This window comes from Theropithecus gelada, chromosome 19 (genome assembly GCF_003255815.1).
Source record: "Theropithecus gelada isolate Dixy chromosome 19, Tgel_1.0, whole genome shotgun sequence".
Taxonomy (NCBI): domain Eukaryota; kingdom Metazoa; phylum Chordata; class Mammalia; order Primates; family Cercopithecidae; genus Theropithecus; species Theropithecus gelada.
Window position 1 is genome coordinate 17,243,364 of NC_037687.1, and position 18,463 is coordinate 17,261,826.

Sequence of the window (18,463 nt, forward strand, 5' to 3'; positions counted from 1 at the left end):
AGCCTTGTAGGGGAGATAGTGCCCAAAACAGACACTCTCACTGGTATTACTGCTCACAGCAATAATAGAAGAAATTACAGGCAGACGAGACACAGGGAAGGGAGCCAAGGGGGAGGGACAAGGATAGAGGAAGGATGCCAGAACCAAAAAGAGAGAGAGGAAGTGTAGTGCAAGAATGGTAGACAGCGCGTGGCCAGTGGCTGTTACACACTGGCCAGGGAGGAAGTTGGGCTGAACAACCCAGATAATAAACGGCAGCGGGAGGCTGATTCTCCTTCCCAGATCTTTCCCATTTCTGTCCTGCTTTGCTTTGCATAGTCCCAGAGATGGGGAGCTCGCTCCTGAGGAAGGCAGTTCAATCTTTCCTGGGCATGGGCCACTGTCCAAAAGTTCCATCCAAAAGTTCCAAGCAAGATGATTTGTCAAGTAGTAGCTCCTATGCGTCAAAGGGCTGAAGGGGGCCAGGCGCAGCAGCTTACGCCTGTAATCCCAGCACTTTGGGAGGCCAAGGCAGGAGGATCACTTGAGGTCAGGAGTTCGAGACCAGCCTGGCCAACATGGTGAAACCCCATCTCTACTAAAATACAACAATTAGCAGGTTATGGTGGTGGGCGCCTATAATCCCAGCTACTTGGGAGGCTGAGGCAAGGGAATTACTTAAACACGGGAGGCAGAGGTTGCAGTGAGCTGAGATCGTGCCACTGCACTACAGCCTGGGCAGTAGAATGAGACTCCATCTCAATAAAACAAAATAAAATAAAATAAAATAAAAGGGCTAAAGGGGATTATCTGGGGAGAGAGAGGTATCCAAGTGTGCAACACAGGCAGTCCCTTGCATAGGCTGGATTGAGAGTAAGACCCACTTGGGTTCAAACCTGCTCTACCACTTAGACAGGCTTGGTGACTTCATCCCTCCAAATCTCAATTTCCTCTCCTTTCCTCTGAAAGTGACCACAGTAACTGTGCCTACCTCATCGCTTTGTGCTTGTATGTAATGAGCTAATGCAATAAAATGCCTGGTGCACGGGAGGTGCAGAATAACTGTTGCCCTGTTCCAGGCAGGCCCAGAGTGCTTCGGTTGTGTCCCAAACACACATGTACTTTCTTACCTCTAAAACTTTGCACGTGCTGTAAACTTCTGCCTTAGGTGCTCTTGCCCCACCACCCACACAAGGCAAACTCCTACACATCCCTTAAAGCCCTACCTACAAGATAGAGCTCTTTTCTCTGTTCAAGTCCTGACCTAGAGAGCTGGGACCATCCATAGGCGCCGAGTTCTGATCCAGCCTACTGTCATGTGATGTGAGTTCCTGGGGGGCAGGAATTCTGACCTACATGCACCAGGCACGCGATCAAAGCTTGTTCAATAAAAAAAAAAAGTGAATGAATGAATGGTCACTTGGGAGAGGCGGCTCCCAAGCGGACACCCGGGAGTCCGCCAACCCCTTTAGGCCCCGCATTCCCTGCTCTCGACGACCTCAAAGGGCCTGTAGGTGGTCGACAAAAAGGGGCGGGGAGGGGGTGGTTCCGGGCGGGGTCTTCAGGCCTTCCGGTGCGGCCCCTTTAAGAGGCGGGGCCTGTGGGGCGGGCGCTGAGAACGCCGGGGCGGCCCGAAGATGGCGGCGGTAACTGGGTCTGGGGTTGCAGCGGCCCCGAGCTCGCTGCTCCTCGTGGTGGGCAGCGAGTTCGGCAGCCCGGGGCTCCTCACCTACGTCCTGGAGGAGCTCGAACGAGGTCGGGCTGGCCCGGGGGCGTGCGGGAGCCCGGGAGGCGGGCACGTTCGCGCGTCTGGGCCCGGGGCCGGGGGGGTGGGGCGGCTGCGGCGGGGCCCGGGCTCCGGGGCGGGGGTCGCGGGCCCGGGGTTGGGTCGCCTTCACCGTTAGGCGCACAACGCGAGCAAAGGCGGATTCCTGTGGGTGCCCGTGGAGGAAGTGGCATCGGGGCCTAGGCTGGGGCAGGGCTGCCCCGCCCCAACTCCGGGTGAAGATCGGGAGGGGACACGGGCCTGGGCCTGGGGACCCGTGCAGTTGGACCACGGCTCCGCTTCTCTCCTGATTGGCCCCGCCCGGGGGGAGGGCTTGAGGTCGCTTTGGATCTCCAGGTCTTAGCAGCTTAGAGATCTCCCGGAGGGAGAAGCAGATATGGGGGAGGCTGGGCCAGGAGCCCCGGGGCCCGCTTTCTGTTGCCGCACAAGGAGCTGCTAATTGGGGTGTGGGCGGGTGCGGCCTGCCCTGGGGATTTGGCACCTAGGTAGGTGAGTCATAGGTGCACCTGCCAGGTTCACCTGCAGCCACTTGGCACAGTGGTACTGGCACAGTGGGACTGGCGGGCGTGATGCGCCCGTGGGTGGAGATGGGTGTTCATCCCCCATTCCTCGGAGCATCTGGACCTGCGCGTTTCATTGCGTGTAAAATGGGACAGGAACACGCACCTCGGTTCATGTGCTTGAGGAGTGTTTAGTGAGCACCTGTTATGCGCCAGGCCTTTGGGCAGTGGGCACAGGGATACGGCCGGGATGATAGACAGGTTCAGCCCTGCCAGCACAGGTCTGGTGGGGGGATGGACCCAAAGCCAGTGAGGAGATGGAAGAAGCTTCCAGCTCACATGGTGTCAGGAGGCATCAGAAGGCTGCAAGGGACTGCGAGGACAGTCAGTCTTAGCACCCGAAGGTGCTGAGGGGGAAGGGCCCTTGGCCAGTAGGAACAGGTGGGGGCGGCAGGGGGATGGGCTTCCAGGCAGGGGGAACAGCTGTTGCAAGGGCGGCGAGTGGAAATGGGTCTGACAGGGCATAGGAGCAGCGAGGAGGTGGAGATGGAGGAGGTGGAGGCTTTGTTGCTGATGAATCTTGCCTGTAAAATGATGAGGTGTGCTCTGGGTGCCCTGGCTCAGCTGCAGTGAGACCTGAAGGTGTTGGGTACTTTTGAGTCTCCAAGCTGTGAGTGAAGGGAGGAGGCTGGGGCGCTCCCCACCCACGGGATGCTCATTATTTAAATATTCTGGGAGCTGGGAGGCCTGGCTGAACTCCCGCCTTGATCCCTCCTTCTCACCAGGCATCCGGTCTTGGGATGTCGATCCTGGCATCTGCAACCTCGATGAACAGCTCAAGGTCTTTGTGTCCCGACACTCTGCCACCTTCTCCAGCATTGTGAAAGGTGAGGCTGGGGTCCCCCTGGCTGCTCCCTACCTCTTGTTCATTGGGCAAGTGCCAGCCGTGTGCCAGGCATGGGGGGTGGGGTGCAGCTGTAAATAACAACAGTAGTAATACAGCTGAGACCTTTCAAATGTAAGCCCTGACCTAGTGATAACCCCTTCAGTCCTCAGCAACCCACAGTGCAGGAACTGGTATTTTTGTCCCCGATTGACAGATGAGGAAACTGGTACTGAAGGGGGAAGAGGCAGGGAGCTCTCTGAGGAGGGAGTTTTTTAATGATAAATGCTATGACTGGTATGTCCAGTGGGAGGGAAGCGCCCCAGCCAAGACCCAGCAGTGGACAGAACATCTAGAATGGACTGGGCACGGTGGCTCGTGCCTCTGATCCCAGCACTTTGGGAGGCCACGGTGGGTAGATCACTTGGGGTTAGTTCAAGACTAACCTGGCCAACATGGAGCCTGTCTCTACTAAAAATACAAAAATTAACTGGGCGTGGTGGCAGGCACCTGTAATCCCAGCTACTTGGGAGGCTGAGGTGGGAGGATCACTTGAACCCAGGAGGCAGAGTTTACAGTGGGCTGAGATTGTGCCACTGTACTCTGGCCTGAGTGACAGAGTGGGAGGGACTCTATCCCCCCCCCCCAAAAAAAAGACCATCTAGAAGGTGGAGGGGGCACTGAGGAGGCTCTGGAAGATGGAGTGTGGGCCCCTTGCAGGCAGGGACTGAACTTGGTTCACAGCCACAGGGCTGGGTATACAGTAGATAGGGAACTGAAAAGGAGTGAGATCAAGGAGGGCCCAACTCAGCAGGAGGCTCCCTTCTGGGGTGACCCAGCGTGAGCAGGGCAGCAGGCAGGCAGGCAGGGCTTGGGTGTTGCCTGCAGCTGCCCCCTGCTCTTGATGGTCTCTTGAGTCACCTCCCAGCGGCTGCTGGAGAGGAAGGAAGTGTCCGTCGTCTCATTGTCCCAGTGGGTCCTTGTGGCTTCCTGACACTTTATGGAGCAGAAAGTGGAGCTGGAAATCCTGTCTGCTGTGTGCGACCTTTGTGGCCGCTTCCCCTCTCTATGCCTTGACTTCCCCACCTGAATGGGGCAATATCCGTGTGTGGCAAAAAGCGTGCTAAGGCTGGGTGGGGTGGCTCTCGCCTGTAATCCCAACACTTTGGGAGGTCAAGGTGGGAGGACTGTTTGAGGTCAGGAGTTTAAAACCAGCCAGGGCAACATGGCGACACCCTGTCTCTGCTGATAATACAAAAACAAGGGGGCCCTGGTGGTGCATGCCTGTAGTCCCAGCTACTCAGGAGCCCAAGAAGGGAGGATCGCTTGAACCCAGGAGGCAGAGGCTCCTGTGAGCTAAGATTTGTGCCACTGCACTTCAGTCTGGGCAACAGAGCGAGACCCTGTCTCAAAAAATAAAAGTTAGACCTGGCGCGGTGGCTCACGCCTGTAATCCCAGAACTTTGGAAGGCTGAAATGGGTGGATCACCTGAGGTCAGGAGTTCGAGACCAGCCTGACCAGTATGGTGAAACTCCATCTCTACTAAAAATACAAAAATTAGCCAGGTGTGGTGGCAAGCGCCTATAACCCCAGCTACTTGGGAGGCTGAGGCTGGAGAATTGCTTGAACTCAGGAGGCGGAGGTTGCAGTGAGCCGAGATCACGCCACTACACTTCAGCCTGGGCAATAGAGGGAGACTCCATCTAAAAAAAAAATGAGAGAGAGAGGGAGGGAGGGGGAGAGAGAGGGAAGGAGAGAAAGAGAAAGCTCAATGTGATAGAGGTGAGAGAGAGAGAAAGAGAGAGAAAAGGGAAAAGAAGGGAAGAAAGCAAGCTAAATGTGATAAGGGCTGGCAACACCAGACGGTCTTTGCCTCTCCAGACTCAGCCTTGTTTACAGTTCAGTCCTGCCTCAGGGCCTTGGCTCGTGCTGTACCCTGGTCCGAGTTGGCCCTCACTGGCCCTCCCCTGGCTCTGGTTCCTTGCCAGCCTTCTCTCAGTATGGATGTTTAAAACACAGATAGGCCCTGGGGGACAGAGCAGGGTCAGGATCCCAGAAACAGTCCCACTTCAGCCCAGGCCCTTATGCTGCCCCACCCCTAGCTGAGTCCTGCCTCAGGGCCTTTGCTCCGGATATACCCTGGTCCAGGATTACCCTCATTGGCCCTCCTCGAGCTCTGGCTCTGTCTAAAAAATAAATGTGGCTGGGCGGGTGCAGTGGATCAATCTTGTAATCCCAGCACTGTGGGAGGACGAGGCAAGCGGATCACCTGAGGTCAGGAGTTTGAGCCCAGCCTGACCCACATGGTAAAACCCCGTCTCTACTAAGAATTCAAAAAATGAGTGGGGCGTGGTGGCGTGTGCCTGTAATCCCAGCTACTTGGGAGGCTGAGGCAGGAGAATTGCTTGAACCCAGGAGGTGGAGGTTTCAGTGAGCTGAGGTTGTGCCGTTGCCTGGGCAACAAGAGCAAAACTCCGCCTCCAAAAAAAAAACAACAAAAAAAAGAAGGGCTGGGCACAGTGGCTTACGCCTGTAATCCCAGCACTTTGGGACTTTGGGAGGCCAAGGTGGGCGGATCACCGGGTCAGGAGATCAAGACCATCCTGGCTAACACGGTGAAACCCCATCTCTACTAAAAATACAAAAAATTAGCTGGATGTGGTGGCGGGCACCTGTAGTCTCAGCTACTCGGGAGGCTGAGGCAGGAGAATGGCATGAACCTGGGAGGAAGAGCGGAGCTTGCAGTGAGCTGAGATTGCACCACTGCACTCCAGCTTCCACTGCACAGAGCAAGACTCCATCTCAAAAAAAAAAAAAAGGAGTGTAACGGTGGCATCACCCACAGGGGTGACAGCTGCAAACCAGGCCCTGCGCATGACGGGGCCCTCTGGTTACTGCCTCTCTTAGGCCAGCCGGGGTGGTTGAGTTTCTCTTTCTTGCCTGGTTCTCTGCCGTGCGCCTGTTAATCTCCGTATGTTCCCTGGGTGGGTTCCCAGAGGGGTTCGTGTTCCCTGAGGGTCATACGGGGAGGCAGGATTTGACTCCAGGATGGCCTGATTCCCCCACAGGCCAGCGGAGCCTGCACCACCGTGGAGACAGCCTGGAGACCCTGGTCCTCCTGAACCCATCGGACAAGTCCCTGTGTGATGAGGTAGGGAATGGCTGACATCCTGGAGGGGGCGGGCTGCTGGGACCCATGCCGTCTCTGTCTTCCTGTCTCGTGTCCTTGTCTTCATGCTGCCCCAGATCCTCTCGAGACACCCGGCACCACACTTCCTCGCCCACGAAGCCTTCCCCGTGGCTCCAGCCTCTGCTTCTTCCCTCCTCTGGGGTGGGAGCAGAAAAGCCTGGGTTTGGGAGGGAGGGAGTAAGCACTCCTAGCCTAGGGCCCAGGACAGCGTGCGTCTGGAGCCCGGAAGGCCAGAGCAGACTGAGGTTTGCGTCCCGTGGGTTCCCTCCGGCTAGGCCCCAGGAGTTGTCTGAATTGACTCACTAATACCAACCGGCTTGTGGCCATCTGTACTCCACCAATTATACATCAGGAAGATGAACCAGACAGAGCCCTGGGGCATCCCACTGCACACTTTCTTACAGGTTGATTCCTTGGATCAGAACGTTTCCCTTTTATTCCCTTGAGGAACTCTCAGTCTTTAGGAGACAGAGCGAGACACAGACGCCCCCAGCCCTGTGGCATCAGGGCTGGGCTGGAGGGAGAGGTGGACTAGAGAGAGCCCAGAAAGGGCAGTGAGTGCCTTTAGAAGGAAGGGACATCAGAGTTGGGCTTTGTAAGATGAATAGGAGTTTGCTAGAGTTGCTCCAGGGCCCAGCAGGAGACCAGGAGACTGCTCTCATAGCTGGTTGAGCACTGGGCTGGCTGTGGGGTGAGGGCAGGAGAGGGGTGGCTATGTATCAACTCGAGGCCACCCCAAAGAGGACTGCTGGATACGCCACTGCACAGAACGGGGCCTTTAGTGCTCACCCCTCCCTCAGCTCCGGAACCTTCTGTTGGACCCTGCCTCTCACAAGCTACTGGTGTTGGCTGGGCCCTGCCTGGAGGAGACAGGGGAGCTGCTGCTACAGACAGGGGGCTTTTCGCCTCACCACTTCCTCCAGGTCCTGAAGGACAGAGAGGTAAGCCACCCCTTTGCCATCCCCCACTTTCCCAGCTCCATCCTGGCTTGTCTGCATCGGGCTGTGTGGCCCCAGCGACCTGCTGTTTTCCATGACCTGGTCTCCCCCTCCTCTGTAGGGTGGCAGTGGTGACACGTGCCTCCTGGCTGTCCAGGGTCAGTCCCATTGCCCGGAAAGGGTGTGGTGTGAGCTGGGTCTGTAGAGCAGCTGATGTCCCAAAGTCCTGATGTGGGATGGAGCCAAATGGGTCTTTCTGGTGCCCACAGTCTGGGCAGGACACGTGGGCAAAAGTCTCTGGCAAACCACATTTTCACACTGGAGTGGGGCACTTAAAAGTGGTGAGAAAAGGTTCAGTAGACAGAGGTGGGCTGTGGAGGGTCTCCTTGGAGGAAGCTGTGCCCTGGGAGGAGAGAATGCTGAGTGTAAAGGCCCTGGGGCAGGGAGGCATTTGACGGGGAAGGAGAGGCAGGAGGTGAGGCCAGACCAGAGAGCCTCCTGGCGCTGGAGAGGGTTGGGTTTTGGCGGGAGGGTGCTGAGGAGCAGGCCTCAGGGTGGGGGAAGGCTGAGGGTATCCTCACCCAGGTTTCCCACTGGGCTGGGTGTTGCCGCGGTGGTCCCTTACCATTCCCCCTCTAGGTGGTTCCTTACCACTAGCTTTAGATGGTCCCTTACCACTCCCCCTCCATACAGATCCGGGACATCCTGGCCACCACGCCCCCACCTGCGCAGCCGCCCATACTCACCATCACCTGCCCCACCTTTGGTGACTGGGCCCAGCTGGCACCTGCTGTGTCCGGCCTACAGGGGGCGCTCCGGCTCCAGCTGCGGCTGAACCCCCCGGCGCAGCTGCCCAACTCCGAGGGCCTGTGCGAGTTCTTGGAGTACGTGGCTGAGTCTCTGGAGCCGCCGTCCCCCTTCGAGCTGCTGGAGCCCCCGACCTCCGGGGGCTTCCTCAGGCTGGGCCGGCCCTGCTGCTACATCTTCCCCGGAGGCCTTGGGGATGCCGCCTTCTTCGCCGTTAATGGCTTCACCGTGCTGGTCAACGGTGGCTCAAACCCCAAGTCCAGTTTCTGGAAGCTGGTGCGGCACCTGGACCGCGTGGATGCCGTGCTGGTGACCCACCCTGGCGCCGATAGCCTCCCTGGCCTCAACAGCCTGCTGCGGCGCAAACTGGCGGAGCGCTCCGAGGTGGCTGCTGGTGGGGGCTCCTGGGACGACAGGCTGCGCAGGCTCATCTCCCCCAACCTGGGGGTCGTGTTCTTCAACGCCTGCGAGGCCGCGTCGCGGCTGGCGCGCGGCGAGGATGAGGCGGAGCTGGCGCTGAGCCTCTTGGCGCAGCTGGGCATCACGCCCCTGCCACTCAGCCGCGGCCCGGTGCCAGCCAAGCCCACTGTGCTCTTCGAGAAGATGGGCGTGGGCCGGCTGGACATGTACGTGCTGCACCCGCCCTCCGCCGGCACCGAGCGCACGCTGGCCTCCGTGTGCGCCCTGCTGGTGTGGCACCCCGCGGGCCCTGGCGAGAAGGTGGTGCGCGTGCTGTTCCCTGGCTGCACCCCGCCCGCCTGCCTCCTGGACGGCCTGGTCCGCCTGCAGCACTTGAGGTTCCTGCGAGAGCCCGTGGTGACGCCCCAGGACCTGGAGGGGCCGCGGCGAGCTGAGAGCAAAGAGAGCGTGGGCTCCCGGGACAGCTCGAAGAGAGAGGGCCTATTGGCCACCCACCCTAGACCTGGCCAGGAGCGCCCTGGGGTGACCCGCAAGGAGCCAGCACGGGCTGAGGCACCGCGGAAGGCTGAGAAAGAAGCCAGGATCCCCCGAGATTTGAAGAAAGACCCTAAACCGAGTGTTTCCCGGACCCAGCCACGGGAGGTGCGCCGGGCAGCCTCTTCTGTGCCCAACCTCAAGAAGACAGGTGCCCAGGCGGCACCCAAGACCCGCAAAGCACCCAGCACAGCGCCCAGCACATCCCAGTCTGGCTTCCCGCAGGTAGCAAATGGACCCCGCAGCCCGCCCAGCCTCCGATGTGGAGAAGCCAGCCCCCCCATTGCGGCCTGCGGCTCCCCGGCCTCCCAGCTGGTGGCCACGCCCAGCCTGGAGCTGGGGCCAATCCCAGCCGGGGAGGAGAAGGCGCTGGAGCTGCCTTTGGCCGCCAACTCTTTCCCAAGGCCACGCACGCCCTCCCCTGAGTCCCGCCGGAGCCCCGCGGAGGGTAGCGGGCGGCTGTCACTGAGCCCACTGCGGGGCGGCGAGGCGGGGCCCGACGCCTCACCCACAGTGACCACACCCACGGTGACCACGCCGTCACTGCCCGCAGAGGTGGGCTCCCCGCACTCTACCGAGGTGGACGAGTCCCTGTCCGTGTCCTTTGAGCAGGTACTGCCGCCATCCGCCCCCACCAGTGAGGCTGGGCTGAGCCTCCCACTGCGTGGCCCCCGGGCACGGCGCTCGGCCTCCCCACACGATGTGGACCTGTGCCTGGTGTCACCCTGTGAGTTTGAACATCGCAAGGCGGTGCCCATGGCACCGGCACCTGCGTCCCCCGGCAGCTCGAATGACAGCAGTGCCCGGTCACAGGAGCGGGCAGGTGGGCTGGGGGCCGAGGAGACGCCCCCTACATCGGTCAGCGAGTCCCTGCCCACCCTGTCTGACTCAGACCCCGTGCCCCTGGCCCCCGGTGCCGCAGACTCAGACGACGACACAGAGGGCTTCGGAGTCCCTCGCCACGACCCTTTGCCTGACCCCCTCAGGGTTCCCCCGCCACTGCCTGACCCATCCAGCATCTGCATGGTGGACCCCGAGATGCTGCCCCCCAAGACAGCGCGGCAGACGGAGAACATCAGCCGCACCCGGAAGCCCCTGGCTCGCCCCAACTCACGTGCTGCCGCCCCCAAAGCCACTCCACTGGCTGCTGCCAAAACCAAGGGACTTGCTGGTGGGGACCGTGCCAGCCGACCACTCAGTGCCCGGAGTGAGCCCAGTGAGAAGGGAGGCCGGGCACCCCTGTCCAGAAAGTCCTCAACCCCCAAGACTGCCACTCGAGGCCCGTCGGGTGAGTGCTGGAACTGGGGCCCTGGGCTGGGTTAGCAGCTGCTTAGGCTGGAGAGAGCATAGCTCTTCCTCCTGTTTTTACTTTTTCCGTTTTTTTAAAAAGAGATGGTCTCACTCTGTCTCCTGGGCTGGAGTGCAGTGGCGAAATCACAGCTTTTTGCAGCCTCGAACTCGGGGGCTCAAGCCACCCTCCCAGTTCAGCCTCTCCAGTAGCTGAGAGTACTGGCACGGCCACCACGCCTGCCTAATTTTAAACTTTTTGGTAGAGATAGGGTGTTACTATGTTGCCCAGGCTGATTTCAAACTCCTGGCCTTAAGCTGTGTGCCCACCTCAGCCTCCCAAAGTGCTGGGATTACTGGCATGAGCCACGGTGCCCTGCCAGTCCTCCTGTTCTTTTTTTTTTTTTGAGACAAAGTTTCGCTCTTGTTGCCCAGGCTGGAGTGCAATGGCACGATCTTGGCTCACTGCAACCTCTGCCTTCTGGGTTCAAATGATTCTCCTGCCTCAGCCTCCCGAGTAGGTGGGATTACAGGTGCGAGCCACCACGCCCGGCTAATTTTTGTATTTTTAGTAGAGTCTTGGTTTCACCATGTTGGCCAGGCTGGTCTCAAACTCCGGACCTCAGGTGATCTGTCCACCTTGGCCTCCCAAAGTGCTGGGATTACAGGTGTGAGCCACCACGCCCAGCCAAGTCCTCTTGTTCGTAATTGTGTGACCTCAGCCATGCCCACCCTCTCTGGGGCTCAGTTTCTCCTGTGAAATGGAAACTGACCTCAGTGTTGAAGCACTTGCCATTCTGAGGTGCCTGGACAGGTGAGCATGTATGCCAATTGTGGGTTTCTAGAAGCCACAATAAGTAAAATGAAACATTTGAAAAAAAAATTTTTTTTTTTTGAGATGGAGTCTCACTCTGTCGCCCAGGCTGGAGTGCAGTGGCGTGATCTTGGCTCACTGCAAGCTCCGCCTCCCGGGTTCACGCCATTCTCCTGCCTCAGCCTCCCGAGTAGCTAGGTCTACAGGCACCCGCCACCACGCCCGGCTAGTTTTTTGTATTTTTACTACAGACGGGGTTTCACCGTGTTAGCCAGGATGGGCTTGATCTCCTGACCTTGTGATCCACCTGCCTCGGCCTCCCAAAGTGCTGGGATTGCAGGCATGAGCTGCTGTACCCGGCCCATTTGAAAATTTCAATAGCGTATTTTATGTAACTGATCGGTTAGGAGGACGCGGCCTGTGGTTGCACTCATAGCAGAGCAAAATCAGTAAAGAGAAAAGGCACATAGGGTGAAGTCCAAAGGAAGAAGTTTCCAGAATCCTCTCCCAGTAGGGCTGCACACCACAGGCTGCATTTCTCCAGTAGCAAGTTGTAACAACGTGTCCCTCATGGAGCTCATTAGAGACAGCATGCCCGGGTTGCTATTGGGCCATTACATAGGCATCCTTTGCCTGGCACTCACACTCTAGACTCCCCAAAAAGGAGAAATCAGGTGTGTGGTCCAGTCCAGGCACAGGGAGCCCCTCTCAGACAGGGAATGGTGGGAACCCTCTTCCTAAGATCCAGGTTCCCAGACACCAGCCAAAGGCTCACGTTTTAAGCAGGCCTTGTGGAGGAGAGGGTCTCTGGCCTGCTGTGCTGTTTTTTCCTTGTTTTTTTTTTTTTTTTTTTTTTTTTTCCTGAGAGTCTCACTCTGTCATCCAGGCTGGAGTGCAGTGGCACAAACATGGCTCACTGCAGCCTCCACCTCCCAGGTTCAAGCAACCCTCCCACCTCAACCTCCTGAACAGCAGGGACCACAGACACGCACAATAACGCCCAGCTAATTTTTTTTTTTTTTGAGACAGAGTCTCGCTCTGTTGCCAGGCAGTGGTGCAATCTCACCTCACTGCAACCTCCACCTCCCGGGGTCAAGCGATTCTCCTCCCTCAGCCTCCCAAGCAGCTGGGATTACAGGCACGCGCCACTATACCCGGCTAATTTTTGCATTTTTAGTAGAGACAAGGTTGCACCATGCTGGCCAGGCTGATCTCGAACTCCTGACCTCGTGATATTTCCACCTTGGCCAACCAAAGTACTGGGATTACAGGCGTGAGCCACTGCGCCCAGCCTATGCCCAGCTAATTTTAAAATTTTTCCGTAGCACTGAGGTCTCACTATGTTGTCCTGGCTGGTCTTGAACCCCTGAGCTCAAGTGATCCTTTGGCCTCAGCCTCCCAAAGTTTTGGGATTATAGCCATAAGCCACCACACCCGCCTCAATGTTTAATTTTGGATGAACTGCCAGACTTTTCCACAGCAGCTGCTTGACACTAGTCAGTCTAATGGGTGTGAGGTGGGATCTCATTGTGGTTTTGATTTTCGTGTCCCTAATGACTAGTGATGTTGAGCATCTTTTCATATGCCTATTGGCCATTTGTCTGTCTTCTTTGGAGAAATGTCTATTCAATTCCTTTGCTCATTTTTAAATTTTATTTTGCTTTTTAGAGACAAGGTCTCAGTCTGTCACCCATGCTGGAGTGTAGTGCAAACACAGCGCATTATAGCCTCAACTTCCTGGACTCAAGTGATTCTCCCAGCTCAGCCTCCCAAGTAGCTGGGACTACACAGGTGCATGCCGTGGTGCCTGGCTAATTTTTTAATGTTTTGTGAAGACGGAATTGCCCAGGCTGATCTTGGACTCCCACCCTCAAGCGATTCTCTTGCCTTGGCCTCCCAAAGTGTTGGGATTATAGGCGTGAGCCACCACGCCTAGCCCACTTTCCCATTTTTAAATTGAGTTGTTTTCCATTGCTGAGTTTTAGGAGTTTTTTAAATCATTCTGGATATTAATCCTGTAGCAGATACATGGCTTGCAAATATTTCCTCCCATTCTGTGAGTTGTCTTTTTATTCTTTTGCTAGTGCCCTTTGATGCACAGAAGTTTTAAATTCTCACGAAGTTCATTTTGTCTGTTTTTTTCTTTTGCTGCCTGCACTTTTGATGTCAGACCCAATAAGTGATTACCACATCCCATTTATTTTTCTTTTCTGTTTTTTTTTTTTTTTTTTTCCGGATGAGTCTGGCTCTGTTTCCCAGCCTGGAGTGTGGGGGCGCGATCTCGGCTCACTGCAACCTCCGCCTCCTGGGTTCAAGCGATTCTCTTGCCTCAGCCTTCTTGAGTAGCTGGGATTACAAGCACCCACCACCACACCCGGCTAATTGTTTTGTATTTTTAGTAGAGATAGGGTTTCACCATGTTGGCCAGTCTGATTTCAAACTCCTGAACTCAAGTGATTTGCCTGCCTCGGCCTCCCAAAGTAATAGGAGTATAGGCCTAAGCCACCGTGCCTGGTCAAATCCAACATTGAGAAGCTTCTACCCCATGTTTTCTTCCAGGAGTTTTACAGTTTTCCTTTTCACATTGAGGTCCATTTGGAGGTAATTTTTGTATGTGATGAAAAGATCCAGCGTCATTCTCTTGTATGTGGAGGCCCAGCTTTCCCAGCACCATTTGTTGAAAAGACTGTCCTTTCCCCATTGAATATTTGGAACCCTTGTTGAAGATCATTTGACCACATATGTGATGACTTATTTCCGGGCCTCTCTATTCTATTTCATTGGTCTATATGTCTGTCTTTATGTCAGTATCACACTGTTTTGACTACTGTAGCTTTTTTTTTTTTTTTTTTTTTTTTTTGAGACGGAGTCTCGCTCTGTCGCCCAGGCTGGAGTGCAGTGGCCGGATCTCAGCTCACTGCAAGCTCCGCCTCCCGGGTTCACGCCATTCTCCTGCCTCAGCCTCCCGAGTAGCTGGGACTACAGGCGCCCGCCACATCGCCCAGCTAGTTTTTTTTGTATTTTTTGTTGTAGAGACGGGGTTTCACCGTGTTAGCCAGGATGGTCTCGATCTCCTGACCTCGTGATCCGCCCGTCTCGGCCTCCCAAAGTGCTGGGATTACAGGCTTGAGCCACCGCGCCCGGCCTACTGTAGCTTTGTAGTAAGTTTTGAAATCAGGAAGTGTGAGTTCTCTATCTTGATTCTTCTGTTTCATGATTGTTTAATTTCATTTTCACATTGTTCATTGTTCACGTATAGAAATTCAACTGCGTGGCCGGGCACGGTGGTTCACGCCAGTAATCCCAGCACTTTGGGAGGCCGAGGCAGGCAGATCATGAGGTCAGGAGATCGAGACCATCCTGGCTAACACGGTGAAACCCCATCTCTACTAAAAATACAAAAAATTAGCCGGGCGTGGTGGCGGGTGCCTGTAGTCCCAGCTACTCGGGAGGCTGAGGCAGGAGAACGGTGTGAACCTGGGAGGCGGAGCTTGCAGTGAGCCGAGATCACACCACTGCCCCCAAGCGGGGGTAACAGAGGAAGCCCCCTTCAAAAAAAAAAAAAAAAAAAAAAAGAAATTCATCTGCGTTTTGTCTGTGGACTTTGTATCTTGCTTCTTTGCTGAATTCATTTATTATTATTATTATTTTTTTTTTTTTTTTTTTTTGAGACTGAGTCTCACTCTGTTCCCCAGGCTGGAGTGCAGTGGCGCGATCTCGGCTCACTGCAAGCTCTGTCTCCCGGGTTCACGCCATTCTCCTGCCTCAGCATCCGGACTAGCTGGGACTACAGGTGCCCGCCACGGCACCTGGCTAATTTTTTGTATGTTTTAGTAGAGACGGGGTTTCACCGTGGTCTCGATCTCCTGACCTTGTGATCCGCCCGCCTTGGCCTCCCAAAGTGCTGGGATTACAGGTGCCTGCCACCACGCCCAGCTAATTTTTGTAGTTTTAGTAAGAGACAGGGTTTCACCATGTTGGCCAGGCTGGTCTGGAACTCCTGACCTCAAGTGATCTGCCTGCCTCAGCCTCCCAAAGTGCTGGGAGTACAGGCATGAGCCATGGCACCAGGCCTGATTTTTTACATTATTGTTCATAAAGGCTATTGTTCATAAAGGCTATTGAACTGGCATTTTCTTATAGAATTAAATATGTGTGCCTGGCTTTGGTATCAAGACAGTTCTGGTCTTACGAAATGAGTTAGGAAGTGTTCCTTCCTCTTTAGTTCCTTGGAAAAGTTTGAGAGAGGCTGATGTTAGTTCTCTAAATGTTTTCTCTAAAAACCCCAGGGCTTTTCTTTGTTGGGAGGTTGTAAGTTACTGATTTGTTCTCTTTGCTAGCTACAGGTATATGCTGATTTTCTATTTTTTTGTGATTGTGTCTTGGTAGTTTTTGCGTTTCTAGGAGTGTGTCCATTTCGTTTGAGGGTATGCATTTGTTGGTGTACAGACAGGGGTTAGTATTCTTACCCTCTGAGCTGGGCAGCAGCTGTGATTGTAAGATGCAGGGTCTGGCAGGCTTCTCGTGCCCAAGACCCGGCCGTATCCTTTGATTCCGTTGATCATTCACTTGCCCGGGGCTGGTGGCCTTGTTCCCTTTGGCCCTACGGTCAGGGTTTGGACAAGGCCCCCCGAGCTGTCTCATCCCCACCCAGCACCCGCACTGATCTTGGACCCGCCTCTCAAGGCTCTGTCCACGTACCCTGGCTCCCCATCACCCTTGGGGCGGGGATTCTGTCTGTCTGGGTCACAGCCCTGTTTCAGGGCCTGGTGCCCAGGAGGTTCTGTTAAATACCCCTTGAGCCAGACAGATGCTGCAGAAGCAGCAGAGTGGCCCAGGCACTGGCTGCTTTCAGGGCTCAAACTCTTAAACCCTCTTCCAGGAAGCATTCCCTGATTGCCACCCACTCACCCCCTGACCCTGGGGATGTCTATGTCCAGGGACTGGCTGGGGATGAGTCAGGCTTTTGGCACAGAGGGGTGGCCGGTGGTGTTCGTAGAGTGAGTGAAGAGTCATTGGAGTCAAGGCGTGGTGACCTGCACCTGTAGTCCCAGTTACTTGGAAGGCTGAGGCAGGAGGATCACTTGAGCCCAGGAGTTTGAGACGAGCCTGGGCAGCATAGCGAGACCCCATTCCTTAAAATAAGATTCACTGGAGTCATGAGCGCACCAGGGCTCCCCAGAAAACTCTGAGATCAGGCCTCCTGCTGAGGAGGGAGCTGCTCTGAGTGGTGCAGGTCAAACTCGGAGCCTCGGCCCCTCCCCAACCCCAGGAACTCATCCCTTCTTCCCCATCCCCCTGCCCGCAGGGTCAGCCAGCAGCCGGCCCGGGGCGTCGGCCACCCCACCCAAGTCCCCAGTCTACCTGGACCTGGCCTACCTGCCCAGTGGGAGCAGCGCCCACCTGGTGGATGAGGAGTTCTTCCAGCGCGTGCGCGCGCTCTGCTACGTCATCAGTGGCCAGGACCAGCGCAAGGAGGAGGGCATGCGAGCCGTCCTGGACGCACTGCTGGCCAGCAAGCAGCATTGGGACCGAGACCTGCAGGTGCGTGTCACCCCAGGGCCTCTAGTGGTGAGTGTAGTTAGCACAGGTGGGGAAAACCACCCTCGACCCTCAGAGACTAAGCTGTGTCCCCCAGGCCACAGGGCAATGGGGGCAAATATGGGAGTCTCACACATCTCAGCCCTTAGGGGTCTCTTTGGACTCTGATTCTGTCGTGTCACTGTCCTCATCGGCTGTGCTGGAAGCCTGGGGGAGGACGTAGGGCCTTGTGAAGCCTCGTGGTTCTATCCCTTCCCCAGACGCCTTGTCACTTAACCATTGTTCCGCTGTGAGGATTAGTCGGGATGGAATAGGTGGGCTGGGTGGTGTCTGTGCGGCTGAGAACCCTCCCCCATGGCTGCATGAAGCTGAGAGACTGAAACCAAGCCCTGCAGAGCGAGGCGCGTGTGGGCAGAGGGAGGACCGCCTCACACCACGGCCCCTGCCCTCTCACAGCTGCTAGGCTGGCTTCAAAGGAGCGTCCCTGTAGGGTGCATGACCCAGGCAAAGGCCCAGAGGTAGGAAAGAGGTTGGTGTGTTCAAGGAGCAGGGGGAGATCCAAGTGAGTAGAGGGGGTCTTAGGCCAAGGAAGGCCTTGCAGAGGAGGAGCTCCATCTCCTGTGTGCTGAGAAGGCTCTTTGGGTGCTGGTTGGGAGGAGCAGAGACCTCATAGACAGGCTGACCACCCATTGCAGACCTCAAGGTGGAGCACAGAAGATCAGGGAGAAGCCTGGAGGGGTCTCAAATGCCAGGAAAGGAAGGCGACTTGGGACCCAGGCCAGAAGGATAAGGGGCACCCCCCTTACTGGTGGTCCCCCCTCCCCACACCCCCCCCACCTGCAGGTGACCCTGATTCCCACCTTCGACTCAGTGGCCATGCATACGTGGTACGCAGAGACGCATGCCCGGCACCAGGCGCTGGGCATCACGGTGTTGGGCAGCAACAGCATGGTGTCCATGCAGGATGACGCCTTCCCGGCCTGCAAGGTGGAGTTCTAGCCTCATCGCCGACACGTTCCCCCACTCAGCCCAGCCCGCCCTTCCCTAGATTCAGCTGCGTCAGAAATAAACCATGACTACACTTGGCTGTGGCCTCTCTTCTTTCTGTGATGGGAGACTTGGCATGTACCTCCTGGTCCTGCGGGTGGGGACAGCTTCCGTGGAATCCCCAGCGACCCTGCGGTCAGGCCCACTCTGACCTCCATGTCGCAGATGGAAGAAACACAGGCTTCGCAGGGCCTGGTTTGGGAAGGAAGTGCCTCACAGTTAATGACCGCTGGCCGGTGGAGCTCCTCACTGCGGCCTCCACCCCGACCCAGCAACTGTGAGGGGCCCAAGCTAGAGGCGCGAAGTAGCTACCTGACTACCTGTCACAAACCAGTTGGTGGCAGGGGGAGATTGAATACCCGTCTCTGCTCCGAGGCCATCAAACAAAAGCTATTCTGCTATCCCTAGAGGAGATGGATGCTTGTTCCAGAAAGTTTTACTCTGCAGGAAGGATTTACAGAGGAATGTGAAACCCAGAGATGACAGAACATCCACTTCTGACTAATGCACTCTGACCCGTCTCTGCACAAATACAAGCACTTAGGTTTACTATTAGATACAATGTCATCTGTACTGGGTTGAATGGCAGCCAACCCCCAAAACACATTCAACTCCTGACCCCTGACACCTGTCAATGTGATGTTATTTTGAAAAAGAATCTTTGCAGATATAGTTTTATTATTATTTTTTGAGATGGAGTGTTCCTCTGTTGCCCAGGCTGGAGTGCAGTGGGGCG

General features: G+C 56.2%; 1 protein-coding gene across 2 annotated transcripts; it reads left to right on the forward strand.

Moving 5' to 3' along the window:
- The first annotated feature begins 1,465 nt into the window (after positions 1–1,465).
- MAP1S (microtubule associated protein 1S) lies at positions 1,466–17,767 on the forward strand. Of its 2 annotated transcripts, none has more exons than XM_025368747.1 (7): positions 1,466–1,734; positions 3,051–3,152; positions 6,218–6,300; positions 7,140–7,280; positions 7,971–10,326; positions 16,448–16,683; positions 17,524–17,767. In XM_025368747.1, exons 1-7 carry the CDS (start codon positions 1,617–1,619, stop codon positions 17,677–17,679), a joined length of 3,192 nt encoding a protein of 1,063 aa, XP_025224532.1. In that variant the 5' UTR covers positions 1,466–1,616; the 3' UTR covers positions 17,680–17,767. The 2 variants fall into 2 exon arrangements, with proteins under 2 accessions (XP_025224532.1, XP_025224533.1); XM_025368748.1 differs by lacking the exon at positions 1,466–1,734 and adding an exon at positions 2,118–2,546.
- Positions 17,768–18,463: the final 696 nt, after the last annotated feature.

Bases quoted from the DNA above. Each gene is read 5' to 3' on its own strand.
- MAP1S (XM_025368747.1), top strand. From the start codon at position 1,617: ATGGCGGCGGTAACTGGGTCTGGGGTTGCAGCGGCCCCGAGCTCGCTG. The intron at 3,153-6,217 runs GTGAGGCTGGGG...ATTCCCCCACAG, and splicing joins CTTCTCCAGCATTGTGAAAG to GCCAGCGGAGCCTGCACCAC. The intron at 16,684-17,523 runs GTGCGTGTCACC...CCCCACCTGCAG, and splicing joins ATTGGGACCGAGACCTGCAG to GTGACCCTGATTCCCACCTT.